Consider the following 27,064-nt stretch of genomic DNA (forward strand, 5'->3'; position numbering starts at 1 on the left):
CAGCCAGGCTGACCAATAAAAAGGTAATGCCAGTCCCTGGTATTTCCTCTGTAGAGCAGCCAGGCTGACCAATAAGTGATCATTAGTCGTCTGCGACAGTGATGCAACACACTGCAAAGGTCAATGCACAAACTCACACACTGACTGAATGCTAAACATATAGTAGGCTATACCAACAGTCCCTAATGACCGCACAGAGACAGCCAGAGAGAGACAGAGAGTGACAGCAGAGACATGAGGAGCTTCCAAGACAGTGGTTCTCAATCTTTATTGTGTTAAGGACCCCCAAATTAATTTGTATTCGGCAACAGACCCACATCAGAAATATTTGATGCCAGGGACCCACAAATATTCAAAATCTTTCACAATATTTCAAGATTATTTTTAAATAGCAGATACGACAGCTACAGTATGCCGATCTACAAGCTCACAACGCGTTACGGCGCAATGTGTTAAAGTGGTTAAACCCAAGGACCCCTGGGCGTAACCTACTTTGAGAAGCACCGCTTTAAGCTACAAGATGTCTTGTGCTTCTCTATTCCACAATTCCACAGAAAACAAAAAGAGTGTGTCAGGGAAAGCAAGAGACACATGGAGAGAGAGAAACAGGCAGACAGACAGACAGACAGACAGACAGACAGACTATCCATTTAGCATATTTGGCTGAATTACCTGTACCAATGAAGTTAACAATCACGTTAATAAAGTATTTAATAAATCAATATACATGTAGTTTGTTTCACTCAATAATGGCCTATGGGAGATGGCAATATCCCATAGGCGATTCTCTCGCTCGATTTGCTTAACAAACTGAGGTTACTTAACATAAACAAAAACACAAGAAGAGAGTTGAGGACTGACCACTGACCACTTCAAATCAAATCAAATCAATTTTATTTGAACCCAGCGTCCATATTCTGAGGGGAAATAGCCGAGATATTGCGTTGCGTCGCAACGCATTGTGAACGCAATTTGGTGTAGAGTTGTAGACGGAAGAAGTGGTCAAAGCACAGTTGTAACTCAAGTCCAGCCCTCTAGACTACAGGGACGTAAGTGGTTAAACATGTTAAACTTCAAAGACCGATGTTCTGGTTGAAAGAAAAGGTCCAGCCATCCTCTTGATGGAGCATTTGTATGCTAGGACAGTGATTTGGTATAAAGCATATACTATAGTCTCACCTCAGCTCCTCCAGCTGTAAGCTCTTGTGGAGATCCTGGCTTCGGAGGCTCTCAAAGTCATCGTGAAGTTGTTCCAGCTCCAAGTGCTGTCTCTGGTTATGGCTGTAAAAGATGAACAACATCAATCCACCCCTTTAGACACTTAACCATGGGTCATATCACTTGCAACTCGACAGATAACAATGAGTCAATCGATCAGTTTAATGTTGTTGCCACAAGGCACCTGGATTTCCACATGGAGATCAATACAGTTTTATTACCCAATACCTCATCTTTTCTTAAATAGGTGCTGTAGTTAACGTCAGGAGTTAATTCCAGTAAAAAAATGATATAGAATAATAATCTATAATGTTGGAAAGCTACAGTAATGTTGGCAAACTATTGTATTGTGAAGGTCTACACGTCCCACCAAACGCAGCACTTTAAGTTTCCATTATGTTGCCAAGCCTGCTAATGTGGCCAATTAATTTGCTCTATCCATGCAGTATTGACATCGATTTAAAAGTTGTATTTTATTGAACGTGAATATACAGTATGAAAGCAGGACACATCTATAATTCATCTACTCAGCTGCAGTATTTGGCATGGAGGAGAGAGTATTATTGAAATTTTCAAAAGCAAAACAAAGATATTATATTATATCTGCCTTTTGGGCTGTCTCACAATCATCCTTAACTCTTTGAGCGTTTCAAGGATTTCTATATAGTAGGTAGACTTCTCTATGGCCAGAATGGCGTTTTTGAATGATTTATTGAAAATTCTCTGTTGTGAATGTGTGACAACGAAAGTCCTTCAGAGAAAGCTTGACTTGTCTGCTTCCAGGAAAAAAATGAACTGAGTTGATAAAATGTTTAGTTCTTGTGTTGGAAGCCATTTAAAAGAGCCTGCATTTACACTGTTTCTGTTTCTAGGACAACCAAAAAAAGTTATGCCCGGTTGAAGTTTTATTTTCTAAATAACTTTTTTTCTGCTGGGCATACATAGCCATGCAATATCTCATTTTAAAGGGTGAGTTGTCTAGTTCAATTAAAATAAAATAAAAAGTTTCTCACATGTACCACTGTAGATATTTTGCCATCTATAAATAGCATGGTCAGTCATGATCAATCTGACCTATCCAGCTAAAAGTCCCCATAGCTCTGAAATTGGAACATCATATAAACTCAATTCTTTTTTGGGGTAAAATTAGACATTCTAACGCACATTTTGATATATACCATGTTTACATAGTCTTACCAGTACCTTGTCTATTCATGCATGTATCTCAAAAACCTGTTATGAAGAAACACAGTTTTGATAAAAAACACATCCAAGGACATTGTTTTGATATGACTTGGTGCCCATGATATGTATCAAAATATAGACTTGAATGTATACTGTATTATAAAAAAGAAATTGAGTTATTACCATCTACCGTTACAGAGTAAATCACAGTTGAAACTTGCTTAGTCATATACAATAAACCTCACAATAGTGAACAAAATAGTCATGACAGGTCTAACTCATTGTAAAAGCGTCTTTTATTTTTTACGACTACTAACATAATAAAATGATAAATATTACAGAAAATAAATAGGCCTACATACAAAACAGTTACTCCTCCCCTAGCTCTGATCCATAGCTCTAAATGCGCATTTAGAGCTATGGATCAGAGCTACTCCTCCCAAATGTCCCCAAACCCAGTCCTTGACGGTGTGTGTGTGTGAGTTAACCTGACTCCGCAGGTTATGTGTGAGTAGGCTAAATAAAAAAAACACCCAAAAACTGCCCCCCCCTGAAATGAATGAATGAATGAATCCGGTTCAGTGTCGGAGAACGCCATCGCAGTCTTGACTCTTCATCCTCCTCCTCCTCATCTGATGCCAGTTCTAAATATATAAAAAGAAATAAACATTTTAGCTGTAGTCAGTGCACGCTACTATTACATGGCGTTTTACCCGGCTGCTGGCGATCAATGATTTTATTGTGCAGTGTCTTTGTGGGCCGAGTCGTGGCATGACAAATACAAATAGATGCTTGTATAAGTAGTATCACGATAAAATAATATGGCAACGTTAGAATGAAACACCAATGAGTGATCGGTGGTAATGTAGCTAGCTGCCCAGGGTATATCCAGCACCATTGCGTCGCAATCATCCAGCAACATTGGTACTGGCTATTGCCCGGGCTTGTGGCCCGGCCAATAGCCAGTACCATTTGTGCAGTGTTTGTTAGCAACTACTACTAGCCAACAGCCAGTGGAATGTGGTGACGTGATGGTGCTGGATATACGCTGGGCAGCTACATTACACGCGATCACTCATTGGTGGTGTCATTCTAACGTCGCCATATTATTTTATCGTGATACTAATTATACAAACATCTATTTGTATGCCACGATGCCACGATTCGGCCCACAAAGACACAGTACAATACATTCATTTGATCAGATGTTTTTGTTAGCTACGTCGATCACCTATAGTACCGACCCTTGTTATATATTCTCCGACTATGCATGTCACGATGACTAAACCAGTTAGATCTATCCATATATGGTTCTACCACATCTATCTGATATCAGCACTAGGTCGGCTCGGGCCAAATATAGGGATCGTCTTACTAGACATGTCATATTAGGGCATTTTCGAATACAATAAAATTACCTTTTAGCGAAGGCATCAGCCTTGGTGGTAACTCCGGTGGGGAGAAGAAAAAACATTGCACACGTGTAATCCGCGAGGGTGGATGTTGCAGCCCGGCCAACGGTCTGGGACTGGAGAATGCCACTGGACACGGATGGATCATTTTTCAGATTGTTTTTTTTGCGGCGACTGCAAACCTGGCTGAAAAACTCTTCCTCCAGTGCCCACCTCGGAGGAGTCAACCAACCCCCCTGTTCACTGGGGGCTGGGCGTCAGTTTCCAATAGGAAAGCATACACGTGTGTCACGTGACACGGGAATTCTGGGAAATGTAGTTGATATTTATGCTCAATACTATATACAGAGGTGCGGACCGAATTAATATATTGGTATTAATAAAAAAAGAGAACTACGGAAAATCACGTACAGGGCAGAAAAGACTAATGCAAAACTCCACGTGTTTTCCAGTAGTAATCTGTCTAAGGGTTAAGAAATGAATGTTTCCTTAAACAATGAATCATTTGGTGGGGTCTCAATGGGTACGTACTGTACATTACAGCAACAGAGAGCACTTTGGCTGCTTGTGTTAAAGCTGCTGCTGAATCAATTTAACAAGCAACAATCACTGCTGTTTCATTTTGCTACGCATTGTTATACAAGACACAAATAAGTGCAGTAGTTCCATTCCACTTTTCCTATTACACAGCGTGCGTGCGTGCGTGCGTGCGTGCGTGCGTGCGTGCGTGCGTGCGTGCGCGCGCGTGCGTGCGTGCGTGCATGTGCCTGAAGTGCAGGACGGCTCCTTGGGGAAAAGCCTGTTCTTCACGGACAGACGTACCCACATTGGTTCTGATGAATGCTCTGAGTGACTGACAGTACGCATAGTTCATCAGGTGTCCAGAGGGGGTCAGGCAATAGCCAGCCAGGAAGCTACCTGCCAAACCAGCCAAAAATATCTGTGCCTCTATTGTTGACGAGCTGAATCAATTTAACAAGCAACAATCACTGCTGTTTCATTTTGCTACTCATTGTTATACAAGACACAAATAAGTGCAGTAGTTCCATTCCACTTTTCCTATTACACAGCACTTCAAAAGAACACAATGTCAAGTAGGACATTTGTACCAATGCCTCCAGGAATAAGTAAATACCTGACACAACAACAAAGTCTTTGAAAACAAAGACCAACAAAACAGACCAGCCATTAACCTCAGCTTGCACTCCTCTGTGACTTAAGGATTTGTATTACTCTAGTGTGCACAACCACTTATTCATGCTAAGCTTTTCCAACCAATAACTCAGAAAGTGTAAAAATGGAACCAAATGGACCCATAACTCAGAGGGTGTGCACGTTCTGAGTTGAATTAACACCACACATTTTTTATATATATTTTTGTTGGGAAAAAAAGTGTGTGCGTGCGTGCGTGCGTGCGTGCGTGCGCGTTTGAATAAATGCCACGATTTTCTTGTTATATGTGAGGATGGAGCTCCATAAACTGCCAGGTGTTTATTGACTTCAGACATAAGGAATGCAACTAAAACATAATGCATCCAATAAACAACACAATGACCAACACTAACTCACACACGCACATGACTGAGTGTGTGTGCATGTGCGTGCGTGCGTGCGTGCGTGCGTGCGTGCGTGCGTGCGTGCGTGCGTGCGTGCGTGCATGCACTGTATAGTATGTATGTATGTATGTATGTATGTATGTATGTATGTATGTATGTATGTATGTATGTATGTATGTATGTAATCTTATTTTCTATTCTATACTCCTTAATAACCAGGTTCAATTACATCAAACATCCTTTTACCATGTGTTTCTTTTGCACTTACGTAATGCTCTTAATTCGTATTTTAAATTGTATTCAAATCGTTTTATAATGTACCTCGTTTGTCTTAGTCCTTAAATGGCTTAGTCCTTAATGGCTTGTATATAAAGCACTTTGAAGAGCCTTCTTGTTTAAATATGCTATAGAAGTATGTTTGCCTCGCCTCGCCCGTTGACTTTAAGCCATTTTGGGCGGAAACCCTTTTGGTGTTTTAACTAAGCATTATGTTATACTTTAGCTATTGAAAAATAGCAGATCTACAAGCTCATAGCGCGCCACCGAGTGGCGCGCTATGAACTTGTAGGTCTGCTATTTTTAAAAAATCGTAAAAATGCGGCACAAATCTTTGAATATATATTCTTTCAGAGCGAACGTTTTTTTTATTTCGACGTCAGGCCTGAATGGGTTAAGCATCATTAACGCAACTGAAACATAACAGGTCAAATAAAGAGGAAGATTGCCTCCATTAGATGAAGTGATGGAACACTATCAATATTTAACAACCTCCTCCATAACTCCTCTGTGCTATATGGCAGCACGTCATTCTGCGTGCGCTGGAACAGCACATACTATATCATTCTGAGTTCATCTGTCAGTGTAGGGGTGCATGCCTGTGTGTGCCTGTGTGCGTGTGTGTGTGTGTGTGTGTGCGTGTGTGTGTGTGTGTGTGTGTGTGTGTGTGTGTGTGTGTGTGTGTGTGCCTGTCAGCGTGCGTGTGTTTCCTTGTCTGTTGCGGGATACTGAAGTGCAGTGACGGCTCCTTTGGGGAAAAGCCTGGACAGACGTACGTTTCCCACATTGGTTCTGATGAATGCTCTGAGTGACTGACAGTACGCATATAGTTCATCAGGTGTCCAGAGGGGGTCAGGCGATAGCCAGCCAGGAAGCTACCTGCCAAACCAGCCAAAAATATCTATGCCTCTATTGTTGCCGAGCGATAAGGCTAAGGAATATCCATTCTAACTGGGAATTGGCTTGATTATTAAATTGGAAATATGAAGGAGATAAAAGAATATTTTCTTTTGTCTGGGTGGGGCGTGGCGTGTTCAGTAGCATCGTCTTTTCTTCTTATTTGTTTTTGTACCTTTTACATGCAAATAATAGACCTCAAATGTCATGTTATATCTGCTTTAATCTGTCCTTTTACTTTTGAAAGAAATGGGATCTGAGATCCTAAATGTTATTGTGTATGCGGCCTGCCCCTGAAGAGTTCTGCCACTGAAAACTGCAATAAAAGGATTTTGAAAAGGAACATCGGTTCTAGTAAAGCTTAAACTCTCACTCACTCCTACAGGTACTCCTACAATTAGACCAATCTAATCGGCCTGAATCTAATCTAATCTAAATGATTGTGTTCAAAATCCATATGAAACTGCCCGAGTTAAAATCGTATTTTGGTTGGTTTGGTTCTGTAACAGCACTCCCCACTAGATGTGCATGCTCCTGGGTAAAAGTTAAAGGGTCACTTCACCCGTTTTGCAAAAAAAGATATGTTAATGACGTTTCGAAGATTTCCTTAATGGACTACAATTCCTATAATGCTTTGGTGCACTGCTCCTCCTTGTGTATAGGGGGAGGGCTGTCTTACTGAGCCAACAGGAAGTAAGTGAGCCCAGTGTCCATAACATCAGACACACTGGGCTCACTGCTAAAATCTAAAATATCTAAAACCACATATTACACACATAAAGACCCCCAGGAAAGTGTTCTAAATCTTCTAAACGTCATTAACATATATTCTTTTGCAAAAAGAAGTTGAGAAGTTGCCTCCCGGCCTGAACAACAGCGTGAGTGTGGAATAACAATGAAGGCACTGACTCAGTGAGGTCGTCGATGAGTTGCTGCTTCTCATTGATCTCGTCTCGCAGGCGGCCGAGCTGTTTGCTGTGCGTCTCGCGGTGGGATTCCATCTGCTGCTCAAGAGCCCTCTGAAGTTTATGAAGAACAGCAGGCGGGGGCAAACAACAACATGATAATGAGACAACACAGGAGAAGGGCTGGCACACATAATGTCTGCATAATGTCTTGGACACGAGGACGACATGAAGGCAAGTGTTTCCCCAACCTATTGTCATCTGAACCGACACAAGCGGTGACCCCCGACATGTGCACGTGAACCATGGACGTCACACCCGTATATGGTGAGTACGACGCGACACCCCCCACTCTCACAGATCTGTGGTGTCAACCCCACACACACACACACACACACTTTGATGGGCTGTTTTTGTTGTTTTTTGTCCGCGATGCGTTATTATGATACCACTGCAGTTAGGAAAGCCCGAAACGCCCGGCTGTGATTGGCCAACTCGGTTTCCCCTATATCGCTGCTTGCATGAACTTTCCTTAATGATATCTATCTAATCTATTTTCGCTAGTATTAAGGTTATTTTTGCAGTCAGTTTGTATTGGGGGTGAGAAGGGGCGGGGCGGGGGGGGGGGGGGGGGGGGTGGCAGGGGTTGCGAGATATGGCCAAAGCATTTCCGGTGGTCCCCAGACCAAAACGTTGAGAACCCCTGCTTTAGCAGACAGTTTGAGGGTCCAATGGAGTTAAGAGGTTTTGTCCAAAGCGTTTTTTACTACTTTCCATTGATTCAATATTTTCGAAACAACACAGAGGCAGACGTAAAGGGTGTTCAATAGCATTGATTTATGCAAAAAAAAATCAAAAACCTCAACAATGGAGTTAGGAGGTTTCCTCGGCCTCCCGACAACGAATTATGAAAGTCTATTGGCTGTTGATTGTGTGCACGTGAATCTCCTCCCCACGCTCATCCCCCCCACCTTCAGATACTCTATCTATGACACCCCTGATGTGAACACAAACAGAGACATGTTAAGCATGCTCCATATAGTTCACGTGTGACATTCATTGCTGCCCTTGTATTATCCACCCTTGAGTAGACTTCATCTCTCTTCACCTAGTGGTGCGCGATGATATGCAATCGTTTGGATCAGCGTGCCTAATGCTCACTCGGCTCATAAATATATATTTATTGATTTGATTTTCTTACATGTGAAATATTGGTCCCCTCGGCAAAAACTTTTTCATTTATCATCATTTATAATCTGTACTTTGAGCCCCTGCAGGTACTGCATTGTCCTTCATACAGTATGTATCCTTCTCTATGATCGATGCATCGCTTCTGTGTTTGTTGTACAGCATCTAATAAGAGCGAGGCTATAAAAGCAAGGGTGGGAAGCATAAGTGATGACACAGGAGAGAATTAGACACATCAGCAGACAGGTGGGCGTGAGTGTGAGCCCAATAAACGCACGCACGCACGCACGCACGCACGCACGCACGCACGCACGCACGCACGCACGCACGCACGCACGCACGCACGCACGCACGCACGCACGCACGCACGCACGCACGCACAGCGTCGCACGCACAGCGTCGCACGCACGCACACACACACACTCACACACAGTGCAAAGACAAATAATGGCATCAGTGTGACACGTGTACGTGGGTTAATGAGCGAGGAGCGCTGAGGAACATCAGAGGGACACACGCAAGAATGCAAATCGTTGCTGTCGGGCAGAAACCCCATTTCAATGTTGCATGTTAATTAATAAATTCATAAATTAATCTCTTCGTCGTACAAGAGCGTGTCATGCAAAAGTAGTGCCATTTTTGCATTTTGAAAGTGACATTGAAAGTGGTTAACCCATTTTGGGCGGTGTTTTAAGCATTATGTTATACTTTAGCTATTTTTGAAAAATCGTGAAAATGTGGCACAAATCTTTGAATATATATTTCAGAGCGAACATTTTTAACTAAAATATTGGCTTCTGGGGGGTCCCTGGAACTACATATTTTGAGATGGGGGTCCGTGGCCCAATAGAGATAATTCTGGGGGTCCTTGACATGAAAAAGGTTGAGCACCACTGACATAGAAACATGGGTTTTTCAGGAAAAGATTTGGATTTAGAACCCTTTCTTTTTATCGACCTCAGTCCAAAAGTGGTTAAGTCTGCGGGTTGTATAAATATTGAAACAATGCAAAGTATTAACAAGCACCGGTAATAACTACACTTGGCCCCACTGGAACACAGGTTCCTTCCCCCCCCCCCCATGTCCTGAAAAGTGACAGTTTGGGATATACAAGGTTTCCGGCCCCGACAGTGATGACATGGGGATATACTGTACAAGGTTTCCGGCCCCGACAGTGATGACATGGGGATATACAAGGTTTCCGGCCCCGACAGTGATGACATGGGGATATACAAGGTTTCCGGCCCCGACAGTGATGACATGGGGATATACAAGGTTTCCGGCCCCGACAGTGATGACATGGGGATATACAAGGTTTCCGGCCCCCGACAGTGATGACATGGGGATATACAAGGTTTCCGGCCCCGACAGTGATGACATGCTGCATCTACACATGTAGCTGTGAGGATATACAAGGTTTCCGGCCCCGACAGTGATGACATGGGGATATACAAGGTTTCCGGCCCCGACAGTGATGACATGGGGATATACAAGGTTTCCGGCCCCGACAGTGATGACATGGGGATATACAAGGTTTCCGGCCCCCGACAGTGATGACATGGGGATATACAAGGTTTCCGGCCCCGACAGTGATGACATGCTGCATCTACACATGTAGCTGTGAGGATATACAAGGTTTCCGGCCCCGACAGTGATGACATGGGGATATACAAGGTTTCCGGCCCCGACAGTGATGACATGCTGCATCTACACATGTAGCTGTGAGAGAGAGAGGGGACAACCAACAGGATGTTACACATGCACCAGTGCAAGATAAACACATGTAACGGCAGCCCACGTGGGACCGGCGCGGCACGAGCGCTCGTCCAACAACAGCAGCAGCAGATATCATGGGGCTGTGTGGCTCTGCGGCATACGGTCATTACGCCACATTATTCACGCCGTCCGTAACCATGGTTACCTTTACATCACCGGATTCCTGGACAGCTGCCTGTTTGTCCCTCCGGACTACCTCTGACATGGTCTCTGAAAAGCACACGCGCACACGCACACGCACACACACACACACACACACACACACACACGCACACACACACACATTACATGAATTCCCTAAGCTTGACCCTTTCTCTCACTCTCCCTCCGTCTCTCACTCTCACAGACAACACGTGCACAACGAGAAAGAAAAATAGAGACACACAGATACAGAACAAGAGAGACACAGTCATGCTTAATTTATGCTCTGTCACAAGACCTTGTCACCCGCCTCAAGTGGCCGATCTACAAGCCCACAACGCGTCCCATCTGCAACGCGTTGTGAGCTTGTAGATCGGCTACTTCACCGAAATATAGACCGGGCTTCAGACAGAAACGCCCACAGGCAGTGAGAGTGGTGATTAAAGGATGGTAGTACAGGTTCTAACAACGACTGACTGCCTGTGAAGTCAAGGTGACCTAATGTGTGCCTTAAGTTTAATCATATCTATCCGACGTTGTAAATTCCTGTCACAGAGTGACTATCAGTTCTCACTGAGTCAGTGTTTTTTGCTAATACAAGTAGAATCTATCTACCCTGTGCTATCAATATGACCTAGACTACAATATCTTGTCTTTATCTACCGCTATAGTGACCTAAGGATTGCACTCCTTTGATCCTGGAGTTGGGCCAAAATGTATTTATCTCCCGGCTTGCAGTACCATTTATTTTATGTACTTATATGTGCGCAGGACCCTGCAGTGAGAATGATTTGCAGTGAGTTTGGTCTGATGTACTCATTTCGGTGGTGACCGTAACAATACATTACTTCCTGTCACTCACCCACTAACTGAGATTGATGATTAAAAAAATGTATTCACAGTATGTAGAATGGGGCCATTAATCTAAGTTGAGCTAGAGTTTTGGAAGCTACATGCATAGAATTCAATTCATTCAACTCGTAGAATAGTTGTTGTTTGTGTGTGTGACATAAAAACTCTTCATTGTCATCTTACCCACTTAAATCCATACTTTATTAACCGAGGTCCCGCAGAGGTCTGTACTAGGTACTCTTTTTTTCCTCTACACCAAATCTCTTCACCGAAAATATCACAAGCTCACAACAAGCTGCGTTACGGCGATATTGTGAACTTGTAGATCTGCTATTTTCAACAAACGTTTGCTTATTTTCTCCCCCTGAATTTTGAGTATGACATGCGCAGAATAGGGACGCTATTATGGTTCATGTGTTTAAGTCACACCGATTTTGATGTCACAATAATACCCTGAGGCTATATTTGGCCACATTTAAAATGTAGATGACTTTGACTGTTTTGTGGGTGAGAATGTATTGTACAGTATATGATCACATTTAAACGGTGGATAACTGACTTTGTGTGTTGTGTTGTAGGTGAGAATGTATTTGGCCACATTTCAACTAACTTTGACTGTTGCAATGTCCTTGCCGTATTTACTCTCTCAAGCCAATTGTGCTCATAGAAGGGAATATTCAAGGAGAGAGGATGAGTTATGGCCAAAAAGAAAAGAAAAAAAAGCATAATCCAGGAACAGGCACTGAAGACAGGTTTGATAAATGTGAAAGATCTTTAATTATATATATATAAGCGGGCTAAAGTCATTAAATGCATGTCAGCACGTGTTGGCTTACGCCTCTCAAAGGCACCAATCACTGCTTAATGGACGAATGGATTGATTTGAAAACTTGCAAACATCTATGATTTATTAACCTTAATTACTAAACCTTAATTATGACCTTGATTAACCTTAATGTCTTATTAAACTAAATGAGTGTTTATGTAACTTTGGGGACAATCAAAATATAAAGCCATTAACTCCACGAACGCCCGGGGGTATTTAGGACCATTAAATCAGAGCGCCCAGCGATTTGCAGCAACGGAGCACATTTAGCGACGCACCAGGCGCTATCCCGGATGTAGCTGAAGTAGCTTGATGTAGCCAAAACACGGGAGGTATGATTAATTCTATAACGCGACTAGCGGCGGGGCTGCGATGGGCCGTCTAAAACATAATCCTTGCTTTGAATTGGACGGAATGATTTAGATCAAGAGTTATTCACGTTTTAAGATTTTCGGTCTCATCCACTAAAATGGGGGGGAACATTTTCGATGACGTCCCAACCGGAAATTACATCGAATGTTGCCCAACAGACACTCCCAGCCTGTGGAGCGATGTGATCGGTTTTGACATTAATAAATCTCCGTCCTTTTATTAATCTCCATCCTAAGCGCTGGGCGTTACTATTTGATAGGACGGAGAACTCCGTTTATGCCACTCGGGGTGTTAACAGTCAGTGTTTACGTACAATATAATTATGGCTAAAGCTGTGTACTCTGTATTGATAATAGTAAGGTCCTTTATTGTTCATAATTTCTTCAATTGTAGTTCAAATTTCACAAAAGGAGTTGGAGCAAAGTATTATGAAAAAAAAACACAAATACTCACAGCAGACACAATCTGATGAAAAAGAAGACCTTTAGGCCAAAATGAAAATCGAATGTTCTGTGTGTTCGGTACTGTGATATGATTGATGTTGCTGTCTTGGGTAGATATTTGTTTTCCAGTCTGCCTCCATATCCATTTTCCCATTCTGTGATTGGCTCAGCTGTCCTACCTTGGAGTTGGAGTTTGGCCAGCTCCTCGCTCAGAGAGTCGTAACTGTCCTCCAGTTGTCTCTTCTTCAGCTCCACGTTCTGCATGTACTCCGTCAGAGAGCGAATCTTTGCCTCGTGCTGAAAGTCAGAAGATGCGAGTAATGTTACGTTCACACGAGGCATATGCAAAGATGCAAAGATCACAGCATATTTGTCTCTTTGTACACTATCTGTTGCTGTCGTCGTTGACGTCATCAGACGTGCGTCCGTAGTGATGTGTGGCGGCTGGCAGGGGAGATTGAAAAACAACAACAATCCACCATGGAGTCTCAACTGCGAGCCCTTTTGAACCTAGGCATTATTTATATGCACAGGAATTTCCAAAAACGTGCGGCATCTTCTTCAAGTCTGTTTCCACTGTTTCCAAATTGGAAACGGACTTGAAGAAGACCCACAAGTTTTTGTCAGCCAGAACAGGGTGAAAAAAAAGCGAGGAGGGGGAATAAAAAGAAATGCAGCTACAGTTGTAGCTTTGTAGCTTTGCATCTGGAAGTCGAACCCAGCTCAGCTTCAATTTGTAGCTTTGTATCTTTAGCAGCAGCTACAAACGACGGATTAGCATCGTAGCTTCACGTCGTTGGCTTCCATTGACAATGAATGGTACAGTAGACTGTATCTTTGCAACTGGCCGTGTGAACACACCATGGTGCAGAATAACGACGAGCAAAGGGAGCCAGAGGGAATGCTTTACGCTCATGGATTTATAAAGGATCAAATTGACTTTGGGCTTGCCGTGCCGTGGAATATGCAAGCACATTCAATATCAATGATGCCGGTCCATATGGGAATTGATCTTTCATTCAACTTTTGAAATGTCTGCGTGTCTATATGCTGTACACGCAGCTATGCATCCCTCAGGGATGTCAAACTCAAATACACAGTGGGCCAAAATAAAGAAATCGGTCGAGGTCGAGGGCCGGATTGTGTTTCAACACACGGGCACCGCGGTCATGAGGACGTCCCAGGCAAACAGCAAAAAAGTAAATGCATTTAAAACTGAAAATGCATTATTATTAAGCTCAGTTTCCTGTTCTATGATCCTCACTGATTTCATAGTATGTGATATGTGCCAATGCACTCGCAGTGAATTGTCGGACTTGTAGTATTATGGTGGTCCGTGCAATATACCAGAGGGCCAGTTCTAATACTAATTAAATATCATCCTGCGGGCCAAAGATAATTCATCCACGGGCCTGATTTGGCCCCCGGGCCTTGAGTTTGACATATACTATTGACAGCAATCCCATCCTTTCCTCCCTCTCCTTTCTCCTCCGTTCTGTTTGGGTAGACAGCTACGCGACAGAACATCACATGTTAAAAATAGAATTGCACACTGCATGCTCCCACAGGGAATTCCTTCAATTACCATCAAGGTGACGGTTCGAGCGCCTTGCGTCTAAGGAAGAGCTAAGATACTCAAGACATCACCTTAGTGGTTATGAAATACATTCCCCATGGGAGCCTGATCCTCTTCTTTTGATTTTGTTTTATTTTTTTTAGAATCCAGGCATTGTAAATAAAATAGACATTAGAAAAATCATTTGCAACCAGGCTTCGAATTTGAGCTAGTTGGCTCCAACTGACGTAGCTGCTTTCTCCCACGAAAAGCAAATCATATTTTTTGTTGCAGATATACTGTATCCCTTGCCGGATGAAAACCATAAACTAGGACAGTCTAGGACATTTGTTATGAATCAAAGAATGTTTAAATATTATTTGTCACAAGTCACAACACATTTATTTATTAAATCTGCAGAGTGGGAGTCAAAATGCTTACAGCAGTCTGACATAATGTACGTGTCATGGATTATTTAAACTCGCTCGTCAGAGCTCCTGTGGTGAGAGTTGATGGATGACATGCAGTATAGGCTGCCTGCTCAATGCTTGATAGCTGCCAGATTCACATCAATCAATGGAGGAGTTCACCCCGCGCGCACGCACGCACGCACGCACACACGCACGCACGCACACGCACACACACACACACAAACACACACACACACACACACACAGCAGGAAGACACACACAGCAGGAAGACACTCAAAGGACAAGTGTTCAAGCCCTGATTATTTACTTACTGTTAAATACTGTAACTCCGACCTTCATTTTTTAATATGAAATAATTAACGTGGTGCACTGCAGACCTTGCTGATCTCTCTCACCCGCTCTCCCTCTCTCTCTATCCCTCCCCCTCTTCTCTCCCTCTCCCTCTCAGGTTCCTTCCATCCATCCTTCCATCCATCCCTCCTTCCCTCACCTGGGAGATGAGGAGCTGACATGAGGAGAGCTCCCTGCCGGTCTCCTCCATCTTGCGGTGACACTCCATCTGCAGGTTCTCCAGGTAGCGGCAGCGCTTCACCATGGACTTCACCTCCGACTTGATCTTACTGATGTAGAGACGGGCCACCGTGAACTCCTCCTCGATCGCCCCACTAATCTCCTTGGGCTGGGAAAGGAAAGGAAGGAAGGGATGGATAAATACATGAATAGGATGGATGGATGGATGGATGGATGGATGGATGGATGGATAGTAGGGTTGATCCGATCATGTGATCGGAAATCGGGCCGATCACATCATTTTCAAAAGATCGGAATCGGATCGGGAGCAAAAAAAAAACGGGACATCCATAGCATCAATATTGTATCCATATCATGATATTAGACTGGATATTGTCTGTGATTTTGGATACTGTTGTGATACTAAGCATAAGTGCTCTATAAAAATATAAATATTGGATCAGAAAAAATCAGTATCGGCTCAAAATCGGTATACTCAAAATCAAATCGGATCGGGAGCAAAAAAACGTGATCGGGACATCCCTAATAGATAGATAGATAGATAGAAGTTTACATTGAAGGATGATTTCAATACTACTGTAGGTGTGGAAGGAAATAAATATCTGAAAGCCTTGTGGCGCTTTGTAAAAACATCCATTATGTTAACAGCATCGTTTAACAGATGCGTCGCTGACATTATCTGTGGAGGACGGGTACATCAGTACCAATTTAAATGCAAAAGCTCAGACATGCCAGTAGACCAACCCTATACTGACATTAAAATGTACCGTTCCTGCTCTCAACGGGGCCACCGCCGGGATTTACAACATCAGCAGGCGTACATTAATTAAGCAGCGAAACGCATAGCAAGAGGTTGTTTGAAGCAACTTAGTAAGATTCGTCTGCATTTCTAGATCGCCTTTATGCAAAGTGGCAAGTGCCTCACAATGTGCGTTCTCCCATTCACACACATGCGCATGCATAGGCTGATGGCAACATCTTGACTTTTGTCAAAGAGAAAACATAATATCAGTAAGACATAAAGAGACACGCAAATATATGCACACGTTCACGTGCACTTGGAGCGAACGCACAGCAGCGTGAGCACTCAAATACACACAATCTACAACCATACCGTATAATATACATACACACACTCGCACAAGCACACGTGCACTTTGGTTCCATAATAATAATAATAGTTTGATGTGCTATGCACTCTCCTCTCTCCAAGCCACTTAACTTAAAGCATGGAGCAGCTCAAATTCCCCCGTATATTGCGCTGCTGTAATCTAATCCCAGGTCAGTCTAGTCATCGCAGCACTTCCCAGGCGGAGCAAAGCCCCGAGGGCATCTGCTCCTTTCACACGTTACAGCCAGCATAGATAGAGCAACAATCAAATGCGTGTAGTAGCTTGTCTGGCACCTATTGTTGATCACGGTGAGGGGGCAACTGCACGTAGTAACAGAGGGTGTCAGGGAGGTGTGAAAGGCGAGCTCCAACAGGCTACACAGCGGTTGCCATTGCCAACACAATGGGAACGGCTAGACCATCACTCGGACAAGATCGCCAGGTCGATCACTAAATAGTGCTAATAGGCGCCGGACTGGAGGGGGGCCTCCCGTCCGGCGCCTAAAGTATGCATCAAGCTCTGGTCTGAGCTTGATGCATACGAAACTGTGCCCACATGTCCATATTTGAGCATAATCTGGCCACCCGCCCGTCCACCACAACTTGGACTTTAGAACATAGAATATCGTGTATGTCTGAATATCGGGCGGCTGTGGCTCAAGAGGTAGAGCAGGTCGTCCAATGATCCATGGGTCGGCGGTTCGAATCCCGGCTCCTCCTGTCTACATGTCGAAGTGTCCTTGGGCAAGACACTGAACCCCAAATTGCTCCCGATGTGCTGGTTGGTACCTTGCATGGCTTCCGCCGCCATCGGTGTATGAATGTGTGTGTGAATGGGTGAATGTAATGCACAATCTCTGTAAAGCGCCTTGGATAAAGGCGCTATTTAAATGCACCAATTACCATTTACCATTTGTCTGGTTGAATTACCACGTACCAACTTGAGGTCTCCGTTTCCCAAGATGCTGCTGAATTCACTCAGGTCTTTCATCAGCCCCTTGAGAATCTCAGCGATGCGTTTCCTCTGGTGGCCACTCACTTCCTGGATACGGCAAAGCTCTGCCTCCAACGCCATCAGGCGGCCCTGGGGGGGAGGGGGGTGAAAGAGGAGAAAATAAGGGATGTGATGAGTGAAGGGAGCAAAAAAAAACGAAAGAAAAAAAAAAGACAGTTTCAGAGAAAGGGGAAAATAAAGAGGGATCATTAAGAGCAACCAGGACAAGATGGGAAGATTATAGATTACGTATTAACCCCTGACCTCGCTCATATTCAAGAAATCTGAGGAGCAAAACATAATGGGCACTAAATGACAAAATCAATAGGCTATGAAGACAGAAGGGGAAGGATCACTGGCTTGGTGAAATGTTCTGTGTAAGTGAAATAAGAGACTTAACAGCATTCTTTCTCCAACAATATCGCTTACTGTACATCTTGAACACAGTAAAATATAATTTACAGCTGGGCATTATCTACAATGATCTCTGTTACCTAATTGCTCTTTGATCAAGGTGCATGTCTTAATTTTTGAAAACGACAAAAGTTTTTCAAACATCTACTGAAAAGAAAAGGCAAGATACAATATTATCAAGAGACAAATCCTGTAATATTATTTAATGGGAAATCCGCTTTGTGTACACTGTACACAATGGTAAAGCCCACGTGGGATACACCGTTAGATTGTTTTAATGAATCATGTCATGTGCTTTCATCAGTATTTTAAAAGACCCTGCAACTATTTTATATTTTAAAATTGGCTTAATGGTTAATGTGGTTAAACGCTAACGTGACATGGATGCGTTCCAGGTCTCAATGGATTAAGGGAGGACCGGTGGGCTGGTGGACCACGCCCATAATTAGGTACTGTAGGACCACGGGCACTTCACTCTGACTCAGATATAAACATATATGGGGGAGACTGTAGCTCAAGAGGTAGAGCAGGTCGTCCAATGATCCATGGGTCGGCGGTTCGAATCCCGGCTCCTCCTGTCTACATGTCGAAGTGTCCTTGGGCAAGACACTGAACCCCAAATTGCTCCCGATGTGCTGGTTGGTACCTTGCATGGCTTCCGCCGCAATCGGTGTATGAATGTGTGTGTGAATGGGTGAATGTAATGCACAATCTATGTAAAGCGCCTTGGATAAAGGCGCTATATAAATGCACCATTTACCATTTTATATCCATACAGTATATAGGCATGTCACTCTGACTCAGACATAACCATAAACCAAACCAATATGCCATCCAGTTGTCCAGAGACTCCAGACTCCAGAACCACAGATCCGAACGATATACACATATATGGTCATGTTCATGCAGGTACCGACCGGCTTTAGTTTGACTTAAATTCGGCATGCGCATCGGCAAGGACTCGAGGGAGTGGCCGAATTGTTCGGATATTCAGTTGTCTAGAAGCGCCCATCCGACCATATTTTATATACAGTATGGGCATATGTACAGTAGATGTCCAGTTGCCTAGAACCGCTTGCCAATCTACAGGGTACGGGCATAATTATACTAATGACATCAGGGATCTCCATACAGTATACGGGCATATACTAATGACATCAGGGATCTCCATACAGTATACGGGCATATACTAATGACATCAGGGATCTCCATACAGTATACGGGCATATACTAATGACATCAGGGATCTCCATACAGTATATGGGCATAAAAGGACACAGGTAGACAGACAGATACAGAGATCTCCATCATGTGGATGTGGACACAATATGTGGGCACAAAATGGAGTAGTGGACATAGACAGACGGATACAACAGGCACACTGACAAAGCCCCCGACACTATGACTGAGACCTATCGGTTCCGATTGGCTGTGCGACGCAGGTGTGAGAGCTGCATAAAACCTTTCTCCCCTGAAATCCAGAATTTATCTTACCGTTATTATGCATTAAAGTATTGTCTCATTAATATTCTGATAGCAGCTGACACTAAAACATACGTACGTAGCATACATTATAAAAGCAATGGTGATTTTCACGTTTGGCTCTGTGTGATCACGCCAGCCTTTGAAAAATGACTGGCCCGAAAAAGGTTGGCAACCTCTGATCTAAGGCACACCTATTATTAAGATATCATCTATATTATCTAAGGCACACCAACCTCTGATCTAAGGCACACCTATTATTAAGATATCAATACAATTACTGACACTCATTAGAGTTTGTTCAGTTCTCTGGCTCCCATGGAGAGTTGCTTGGGTCCAACATACTGTAGATGGATGGCCAGTGATCAAAGGAATAATTTACAGTAGTGCTGTCTGAGATCAGACCTTCATTTAAAAGCTGTTTGAAGTGGCTAAGAAGAAGAGCAGCTGCGATCTGAAGGGACCATTACCACTTAAACCCAACCCTTTATCTGTCTCTATATTGTTAATGTCTATTCCATTAACTTTCTGGTTCAAGCTCATGTCACAGCATGAACGTAAAGTAACTAGCATGTAAGCAATTAATCAATAGCAATCGGTTAGCAAATTAGCTTAACTGGAGAAGGATGAGGGTTAAAGCCAAATGTGTCGATATCTACTGTGTGTATACTGTACATACTGTATTTTAATATTTACTAAGATTGATTTGTAGATGTGTAAAAGACGAGATGGATTGTGGGGACTGGACACACGATCAATAGATGAATGGTTTTATTATTATGAAAGAACTTTGAATGGACAGATGGATGAATTAAATAAAGAAAAAAACGGATGAACGGAAACGTGAGTGATGGCACCTCCAGCCTCTGGAATAACGATGAGGAGGATGCAGTCAGAGCGATGATGAAGACAACCGAGAAGGCAAAGTGGTGAAGGCAGTGATAAATGCACAGCTCTGTATAGTGGCTATTTTCTTTAGCCTATAGTACACCCTAAAATCCTCAATATTGCACCGAGTGCCGCGCTACGAGCTTGTAGGTCTGCTATTTTTGAGAAATCGTGAAAATGTGGCCCAAATGTTTGAATATATTCTTTCAGAGCAAACGTTTTTAACTCAAATCTTTCATAATGGGGGCGTCCCTGGAACAACATATTTTCAGATGGGGGTCGGTGGCCAATTTCATATATTTTTGGGAGTCCTTCACAGGAAAATGTTTGAGAACGACTGACATAGAAACATGGGTATTTAATAAAACTGTCAGGATTTAGAAGACTTTTTTTTTTTTTTTTTTCGATGTCAGGCCTAAATGGGTTAAAACATACAAAAATACAATTTACAAAAACAATGAGGCACGGTATACAATATAGTGTCAAATCTGGTCCGCTTTGCCTATGAGTGGAGGATTTGGTCACGGGATGAGTCAGGCAGCCCCAAATTGGTTTGTGTAATGAAGCGCGTGCTCATCATTTCTGTGATACGTGTTCAGTGATGCACCTTGGCTGAGCGCCAGCCCCGCCTCAGACAGACAGAGGGCCCCACGGCAGCAGGTGAGAGGCCACGAAAAGAAGGTGTCCAGCGGATAGATCTATAAAGCTCTCTCGCCTCGGGCGGCGATGATTCAGTAGAGGAGGTGGATTTAGGAGGGTTTAGCGGAGAGAGGATAGAATTGCAGTCACCCTGCATGGGCTTTCTGTCATTTCGTCAGAGGGAGACGGAGGAGGATGGAGGACAGAACTGTCAGTGTGAAATAATGATGAAATAGGGATGGGCATCTAAGAAGGTGAATAACCCATTTTGACCTGAGATCAGATTCTAAAAATGTCTTCTACATCCTGACAGTTTTCTGAAAAAGCTATGTTTCTATGTCAGTCGTTCTTTGATTTTTCAAAAATAGCAGACCTACAAGCTCGTAGTGCGCCACTCCAAAAGGGGTTCCCGCCCAAAATGGGATAATGTTGCCCTCTGGTCCACTTTCAATAGTCTTATTAGTGTGGTTGCTATTAGTGTGGTTGCTATAGGCAACACACTATTGTTCTGGTCCACTTTCAATAGTCTTATTAGTGTGGTTGCTATAGGCAACACACTATTGTTCTGGTCCACTTTCAATAGTCTTATTAGTGTGGTTGCTATAGGCAACACACTATTGTTCTGGTCCACTTTCAATAGTCTTATTAGTGTGGTTGCTATAGGCAACACACTATTGTTCTCGCTCCCAGATTTCTTTGCCAGCAAAGTGAACCATGCTTTTCACGTTCACTTTTGCACAACAGGAAAGTGAAGCTTTTGGTCATGCGCCACACACTGTTGTAATGCGTCATATGACATCACAAATATAATTCCCAGTGGATTCCTCACGACTCGCGTCACACTTCAATTTGTTGAGTCAGCAGTTCTGTATCTCACTGTCCTTCACCAGTGATTGGAAACTGGTGTACCATAGAATAGGCAGCCTTTGTCCTGTGTGGTCCTCACTCACTCATTTCTTTTTTCTCACGTGCAAAAGACATATTTGGGAACAACTGCCGTAACTCTCCAGTTTATTTTAATTACCTAAAAAAGGTAAACAACATTTTACAAACAACATTTTCATTGGCCAATGGGCTCTATACCATGCAGGTCCACTAGTATTTCTGTATACACCAATACTCCTCACTGAAAGTGACGATCTACAGGCTCACAACACGTCGCGTTGTGACGCTCTGTGAGCTTGTATTTACTATTTTGGCTCAGAATTCAAGGTTTTCAATGTGGTTAAAAAACCACAGATGTGTAAATAGCGACACAAGATATACTGTACATTTTGTTATTGCTACATCAGTTTAATAGGCCAGTCAATCTAAGCTAGAAAAAAAGGGCCTGACCCAAAATAAATTGCAAATGTAATCGTTCAAGGTTTTTTTATGATCCTTAGGGTCATCCAAAATAACATATTCAATTTTGGATCATGGTAAATTCAGGGGTTTGCGCTTCTAGCCCAAGGAGTGTTTTTTGTGCAAAACTAATGCTTGGACTGGATTCAGAATCATGAAAATATAATAATCACATTTTAATATGTTATTTGGACGACCCTATAAGGATCATAAAAAACCTTGAACGATTACTATTCCAATTTCTTTTGGGTCAAATCTTAGATTGGCCTATAATGCATTTCGGCACCGGAGCCTTCATCAGGGACAAGGCTTTGCTCTGAGTCAGATAAAAGGATGGTACAGGGTAGTAGTACATCAGGGACAAGGCTTTGCTCTGAGTCAGATAAAAGGATGGTACAGGGTAGTAGTTCATCAGGGACAAGGCTTTGCTCTGAGTCAGATAAAAGGATGGTACAGGGTAGTAGTACATCAGAGCAAAGGCTTTGCTCTGAGTCAGATAAAAGGATGGTACAGGGTAGTAGTACATCAGAGCAAAGGCTTTGCTCTGAGTCAGATAAAAGGATGGTACAGGGTAGTAGTACATCAGAGCAAAGGCTTTGCTCTGAGTCAGATAAAAGGATGGTACAGGGTAGTAGTACATCAGAGCAAAGGCTTTGCTCTGAGTCAGATAAAAGGATGGTACAGGGTAGTAGTACATCAGGGACAAGGCTTTGCTCTGAGTCAGATAAAAGGATGGTACAGGGTAGTAGTACATCAGAGCAAAGGCTTTGCTCTGATCTAGCCTTCTGCCCAAATGTGTTAGCTGGATGTAGCACTATTAAAAAATGGTATCTGAGCCAACAATCTTGCATTTTTTGCAAGTGCTGCCAGACATCGCTAACCTGTAGTTACCGCTACAATATGTGTAAGGACCACATATTGCCATGATCACACGCAGGCAGGCACGCACACACGTGCATGCGCGTGAGCACACAGTCACGCACGCACGCGCACGCATGCACGCGTGCGCACACACACACACACACACACACACACACACGCACACACACACACACACACACACACACACACACACACACACACACACACACACACACACACACACACACACACACACACACACACACACACACACACACACACACACACACACACACACACACACACACACACACACACACAGCCACAAGGTGAAAACAATACAACCAGTACCCTGCGGTGGCTGCCTGATAATTAAAAACCAGAATAATGAGCATAAAAAGTGCTGTCAGGGAATAATGATCAGATGATTTGCCAGACATTTAAATATGCAAATGTGAACATGCGGTGCCTGCCCTGAGGTTGATGGGGCTTGAAGCGGCGAAGTCTCCATTTAGACGAGGAGATAGAGAGACCTTGATTCTTAACCCGTTTAGACACATTTAGAAATGTGAAGGTCTTCAAAAAACATAGGTTAATGTTTTAGAAGGCGATTTTTAAATCAGCCTTTTAGAGCTAAAAGTCTAAATGGGTCAACATATACTGTAGGTACGCTCCCTATGTAAAGTGGGCAATTTAGTTAGAGGGACAGTCAGTGGTAATGCATTGTGTGAATTGCTGGGAATTCGATATACATCTGTTAGAGAGATAGGCATTGGTATTGTATGTATTGTATGTATAGTATGACGTGACAGAATTCATTGGTTATGAAATGTTATGAAATGCAATCTGGGCTGTCGACAGCAAGCACAATAACTATCATTTCTAAAATTATTCTAATTGAAGTGGATATGGTAGAGTCCACACCACAACGACCGTATAAGGAAAACATCAGTGTGTATTCTCACAATCTTACATAATACATTGTTATAGTTATCGTGCTTGGTGTGGATGGCCTTTAACTATTGTCATAAGGGAAGTTATTCAGTTATTGCTACTATTGTCATCATCTTTTGACTCTCTGTCCTCTTTCATTTCATTTCTTTCTGTTCTGATAAGACTTAATCAAACTACTGTGCACTCTCTCTGCACACTGAGAGCGGTTTTCTGTTCTACTCTGGTCTGTGGTGCCAGGGTTGACATGTAGATCTTCCCCGTCAGCCAAGTACTACGTACAGGTCATGTTCACTTGCCCCAAAATATAATAGCTTTTACTACAAAATAAGACCATCTTATGCCATGCTTTATCCTCAAGTAATAAACATTTTCCGTGAATTACGCATTTAGGAGCTTCCACTGTGCGTAAACGTTATCTTGCGGCCACACAACCCACTATTCATTTTGCCGACTCCTATATTTGCGGGTGGAGGTGTGTCTGTAGGCGTGTTGATGCGCTTTCCCTATATTTGCTATCTTATGCACACAGGTTTAGGACAATGGAAAGTGCCTCTTCAAACCACCCACAATGCGAATTCTGTTTGATAAAAGAATGCGCTCCTGACTCTGACGGTGAGACCTGAGTTGGAGCTGCCTCGGCTTGAGGCATGTTGCACAACATTCACAGCTCAGAGGTCTCGTTCTGTCTTAATTCTCCACAAATCTCTGTGATTGGAATTTTACTATAATCAGCAGAGTGTCAATTGCTTGTGCTTATTGTGTTAAATTGTCTAGTCAAAGAAGTTATTAGATTCGCATGAGTGGCCCAGGCGGTGGCGTAACCGTCTGGGCACCCGACTGGTAATCCAGTCGCAGTGTGCCGCGGGTTCGACTCCCGAGCCCGACACGGCCTTTACTGCATGTCTTCCCCCATCTCTCCCCCGTTTCCTGTCAGCCTACTGTCTGTCCCTTCAAAAAACCAATAAAAGGCGTAAGCCGCAAAAAATATCTTAAAAAAAAAAAAAGATTCGCATGAGTGAGGCTGTGTTGGAGCTACTGGACACAAAACAACCCGGCCTCTGTTAAATAGGCTATATTTCAAGGCAGCAACGTGTGTCTCTTCCATAGCGTAAATCACTGGGCATAATGTTAAATGGATTGGTTTAATCATTGTAACGCCCAAACCACACCTATGCACAATGTAAGGGGTAATGGAGGTGTTTTAGGGACTTAGGGCTCCATTTTTGTCTCATCTTCCTAAAGCCACTATTTGGGGTTTTAGGAGTGGGGAAAGGGGGCTCCATTTTTGTCTCATCTTCCTAAAGCCACTATTTGGGGTTTTAGGAGTGGGGAAAGGGTGTTCCCCCACTAAAGTTGGTATTTTGGTTACCTGTCTAAATCCCTTAAACACCTCCGTTACCCGTTATATTATGCATAGGTGTGGTTTGGGCGTTGCAATAATTAAACCATATTTAACCAATCACCAGTCTTGGCTTTAAGAGATCCCTTTAAGAGATCCCTTTAAGAGATCCCTTAACCGTCGTTAGTGCTATATTGCTTCATAGCCCCTCGTGCCGTTCTTTTTTTTTCTCCACACGCACAGAGCCAAGAAAACTCGTCTTTTCATTGAGTCACAACTCGCTCAAATCTTGCTCATTTTTTAAAATTCAAAGTTCTATGTAAACTACGAAATTAGGGCTTTCTACGGAACGGTATGAAGCGAAAAGGAAAGTTCGGATTTAGACATCATTAAACCCCATTTGCTGCTATGGGGTGATGAACTGAATGAGCAAATGGATTTAATGGAATCGCGCACAAATAACTTATTTGACTATGCAATTATATAAACACAATGGACACAAGGAAGTGGCAGGCACTCACTTCTGGTGATTATAGGAAAAGGAGAATAAGGAGAGATGACGCAGCCTGCCCTGCACTCCGCGGACATCTCCATTGAGGCGCGGTGCTTTTTCCAAATGTGTTTGACCAAAATAGCAATTTAGGGGAAAGCGTGCCAACACGCCCATGACCACACCTCTAGGCGCAAATACCGGTGTCTGCAAAAGATATAGCGGGTGACGCGGGACGAAAATACCATTAAGGGACAGAGAAAGCTCCTATATTCGTAATTCTCGGGCAGCGGCTGAATTGCGGGTAAAGCATGCGACAAAATTGGAGCCCAGGGTGTTCCCCCACTAAAGTTGCTATTTTGGTTACCTGTCTAAATCCCTTAAACACCTCCGTTACCCGTTATATTATGCATAGGTGTGGTTTGGGCGTTACACAATTAGACCAATCACCAGTCCACGTCCCATTGCCTTTAATAGATCCCTTATGCGTTGCCCGTTAGTGCTCTATTGCTTCATAGCCTAAGGCCGCTGCTGCCTTGAAGTCTCACTTGTGCTGTTCGGATTTAGACATCATTAAACCCCCTTTGCTGCTATGGGGTGATGAACTGAATGAGCAAATGGAAACGCGGACGCCGCACGCCTGGCACAATTAACTTCTTTGACTATACAATTATATAAACACAATGGACACAAGGAAGTGGCAGGCACTCACTTCTGCTGATTATAGGAAAATTACAAAGAGATGCATAGGAGAATAAGGAGAGATGACGCAGCCTGCCCTGCACTCCGCGCGTGGACATCTCTATTGTGCACGCCGCTCTTTACCAAACTAATTTGGCATACGGTTTACTTCCCAAATGTGTTTGACCAAAATAGCAATTTAGGGGAAAGCGTGCCAACACGTGACCACACATGACCACACCTCTAGGCGCAAATACCGCTGTCGGCAAAAAATATAGCGGGTGACGCGGGACGAAAATACC

At 43.3% G+C, this 27,064-nt stretch overlaps 1 protein-coding gene across 1 annotated transcript in view; it reads right to left on the bottom strand.

The window, feature by feature from the left end:
• The window catches only part of kif5ab (kinesin family member 5A, b), a gene marked incomplete at its 3' end in the record, with an annotated part of 126,510 nt that overhangs the window by 12,821 nt on the left and 86,625 nt on the right, over positions 1-27,064 (bottom strand). The window contains exons 15-20 of the mRNA XM_079509750.1: positions 17,614-17,760; positions 15,525-15,713; positions 13,227-13,344; positions 10,559-10,623; positions 7,454-7,563; positions 1,180-1,281 (exon numbers count right to left, since the gene is read on the bottom strand). Of these exons, the coding sequence (XP_079365876.1) occupies positions 1,180-1,281; positions 7,454-7,563; positions 10,559-10,623; positions 13,227-13,344; positions 15,525-15,713; positions 17,614-17,760 (731 nt within the window). The remainder of the gene's footprint in view (positions 1-1,179; positions 1,282-7,453; positions 7,564-10,558; positions 10,624-13,226; positions 13,345-15,524; positions 15,714-17,613; positions 17,761-27,064) is intronic.

Source organism: Electrona antarctica (genome assembly GCF_951216825.1).
Source record: "Electrona antarctica genome assembly, chromosome: 9".
NCBI lineage: Eukaryota > Metazoa > Chordata > Actinopteri > Myctophiformes > Myctophidae > Electrona > Electrona antarctica.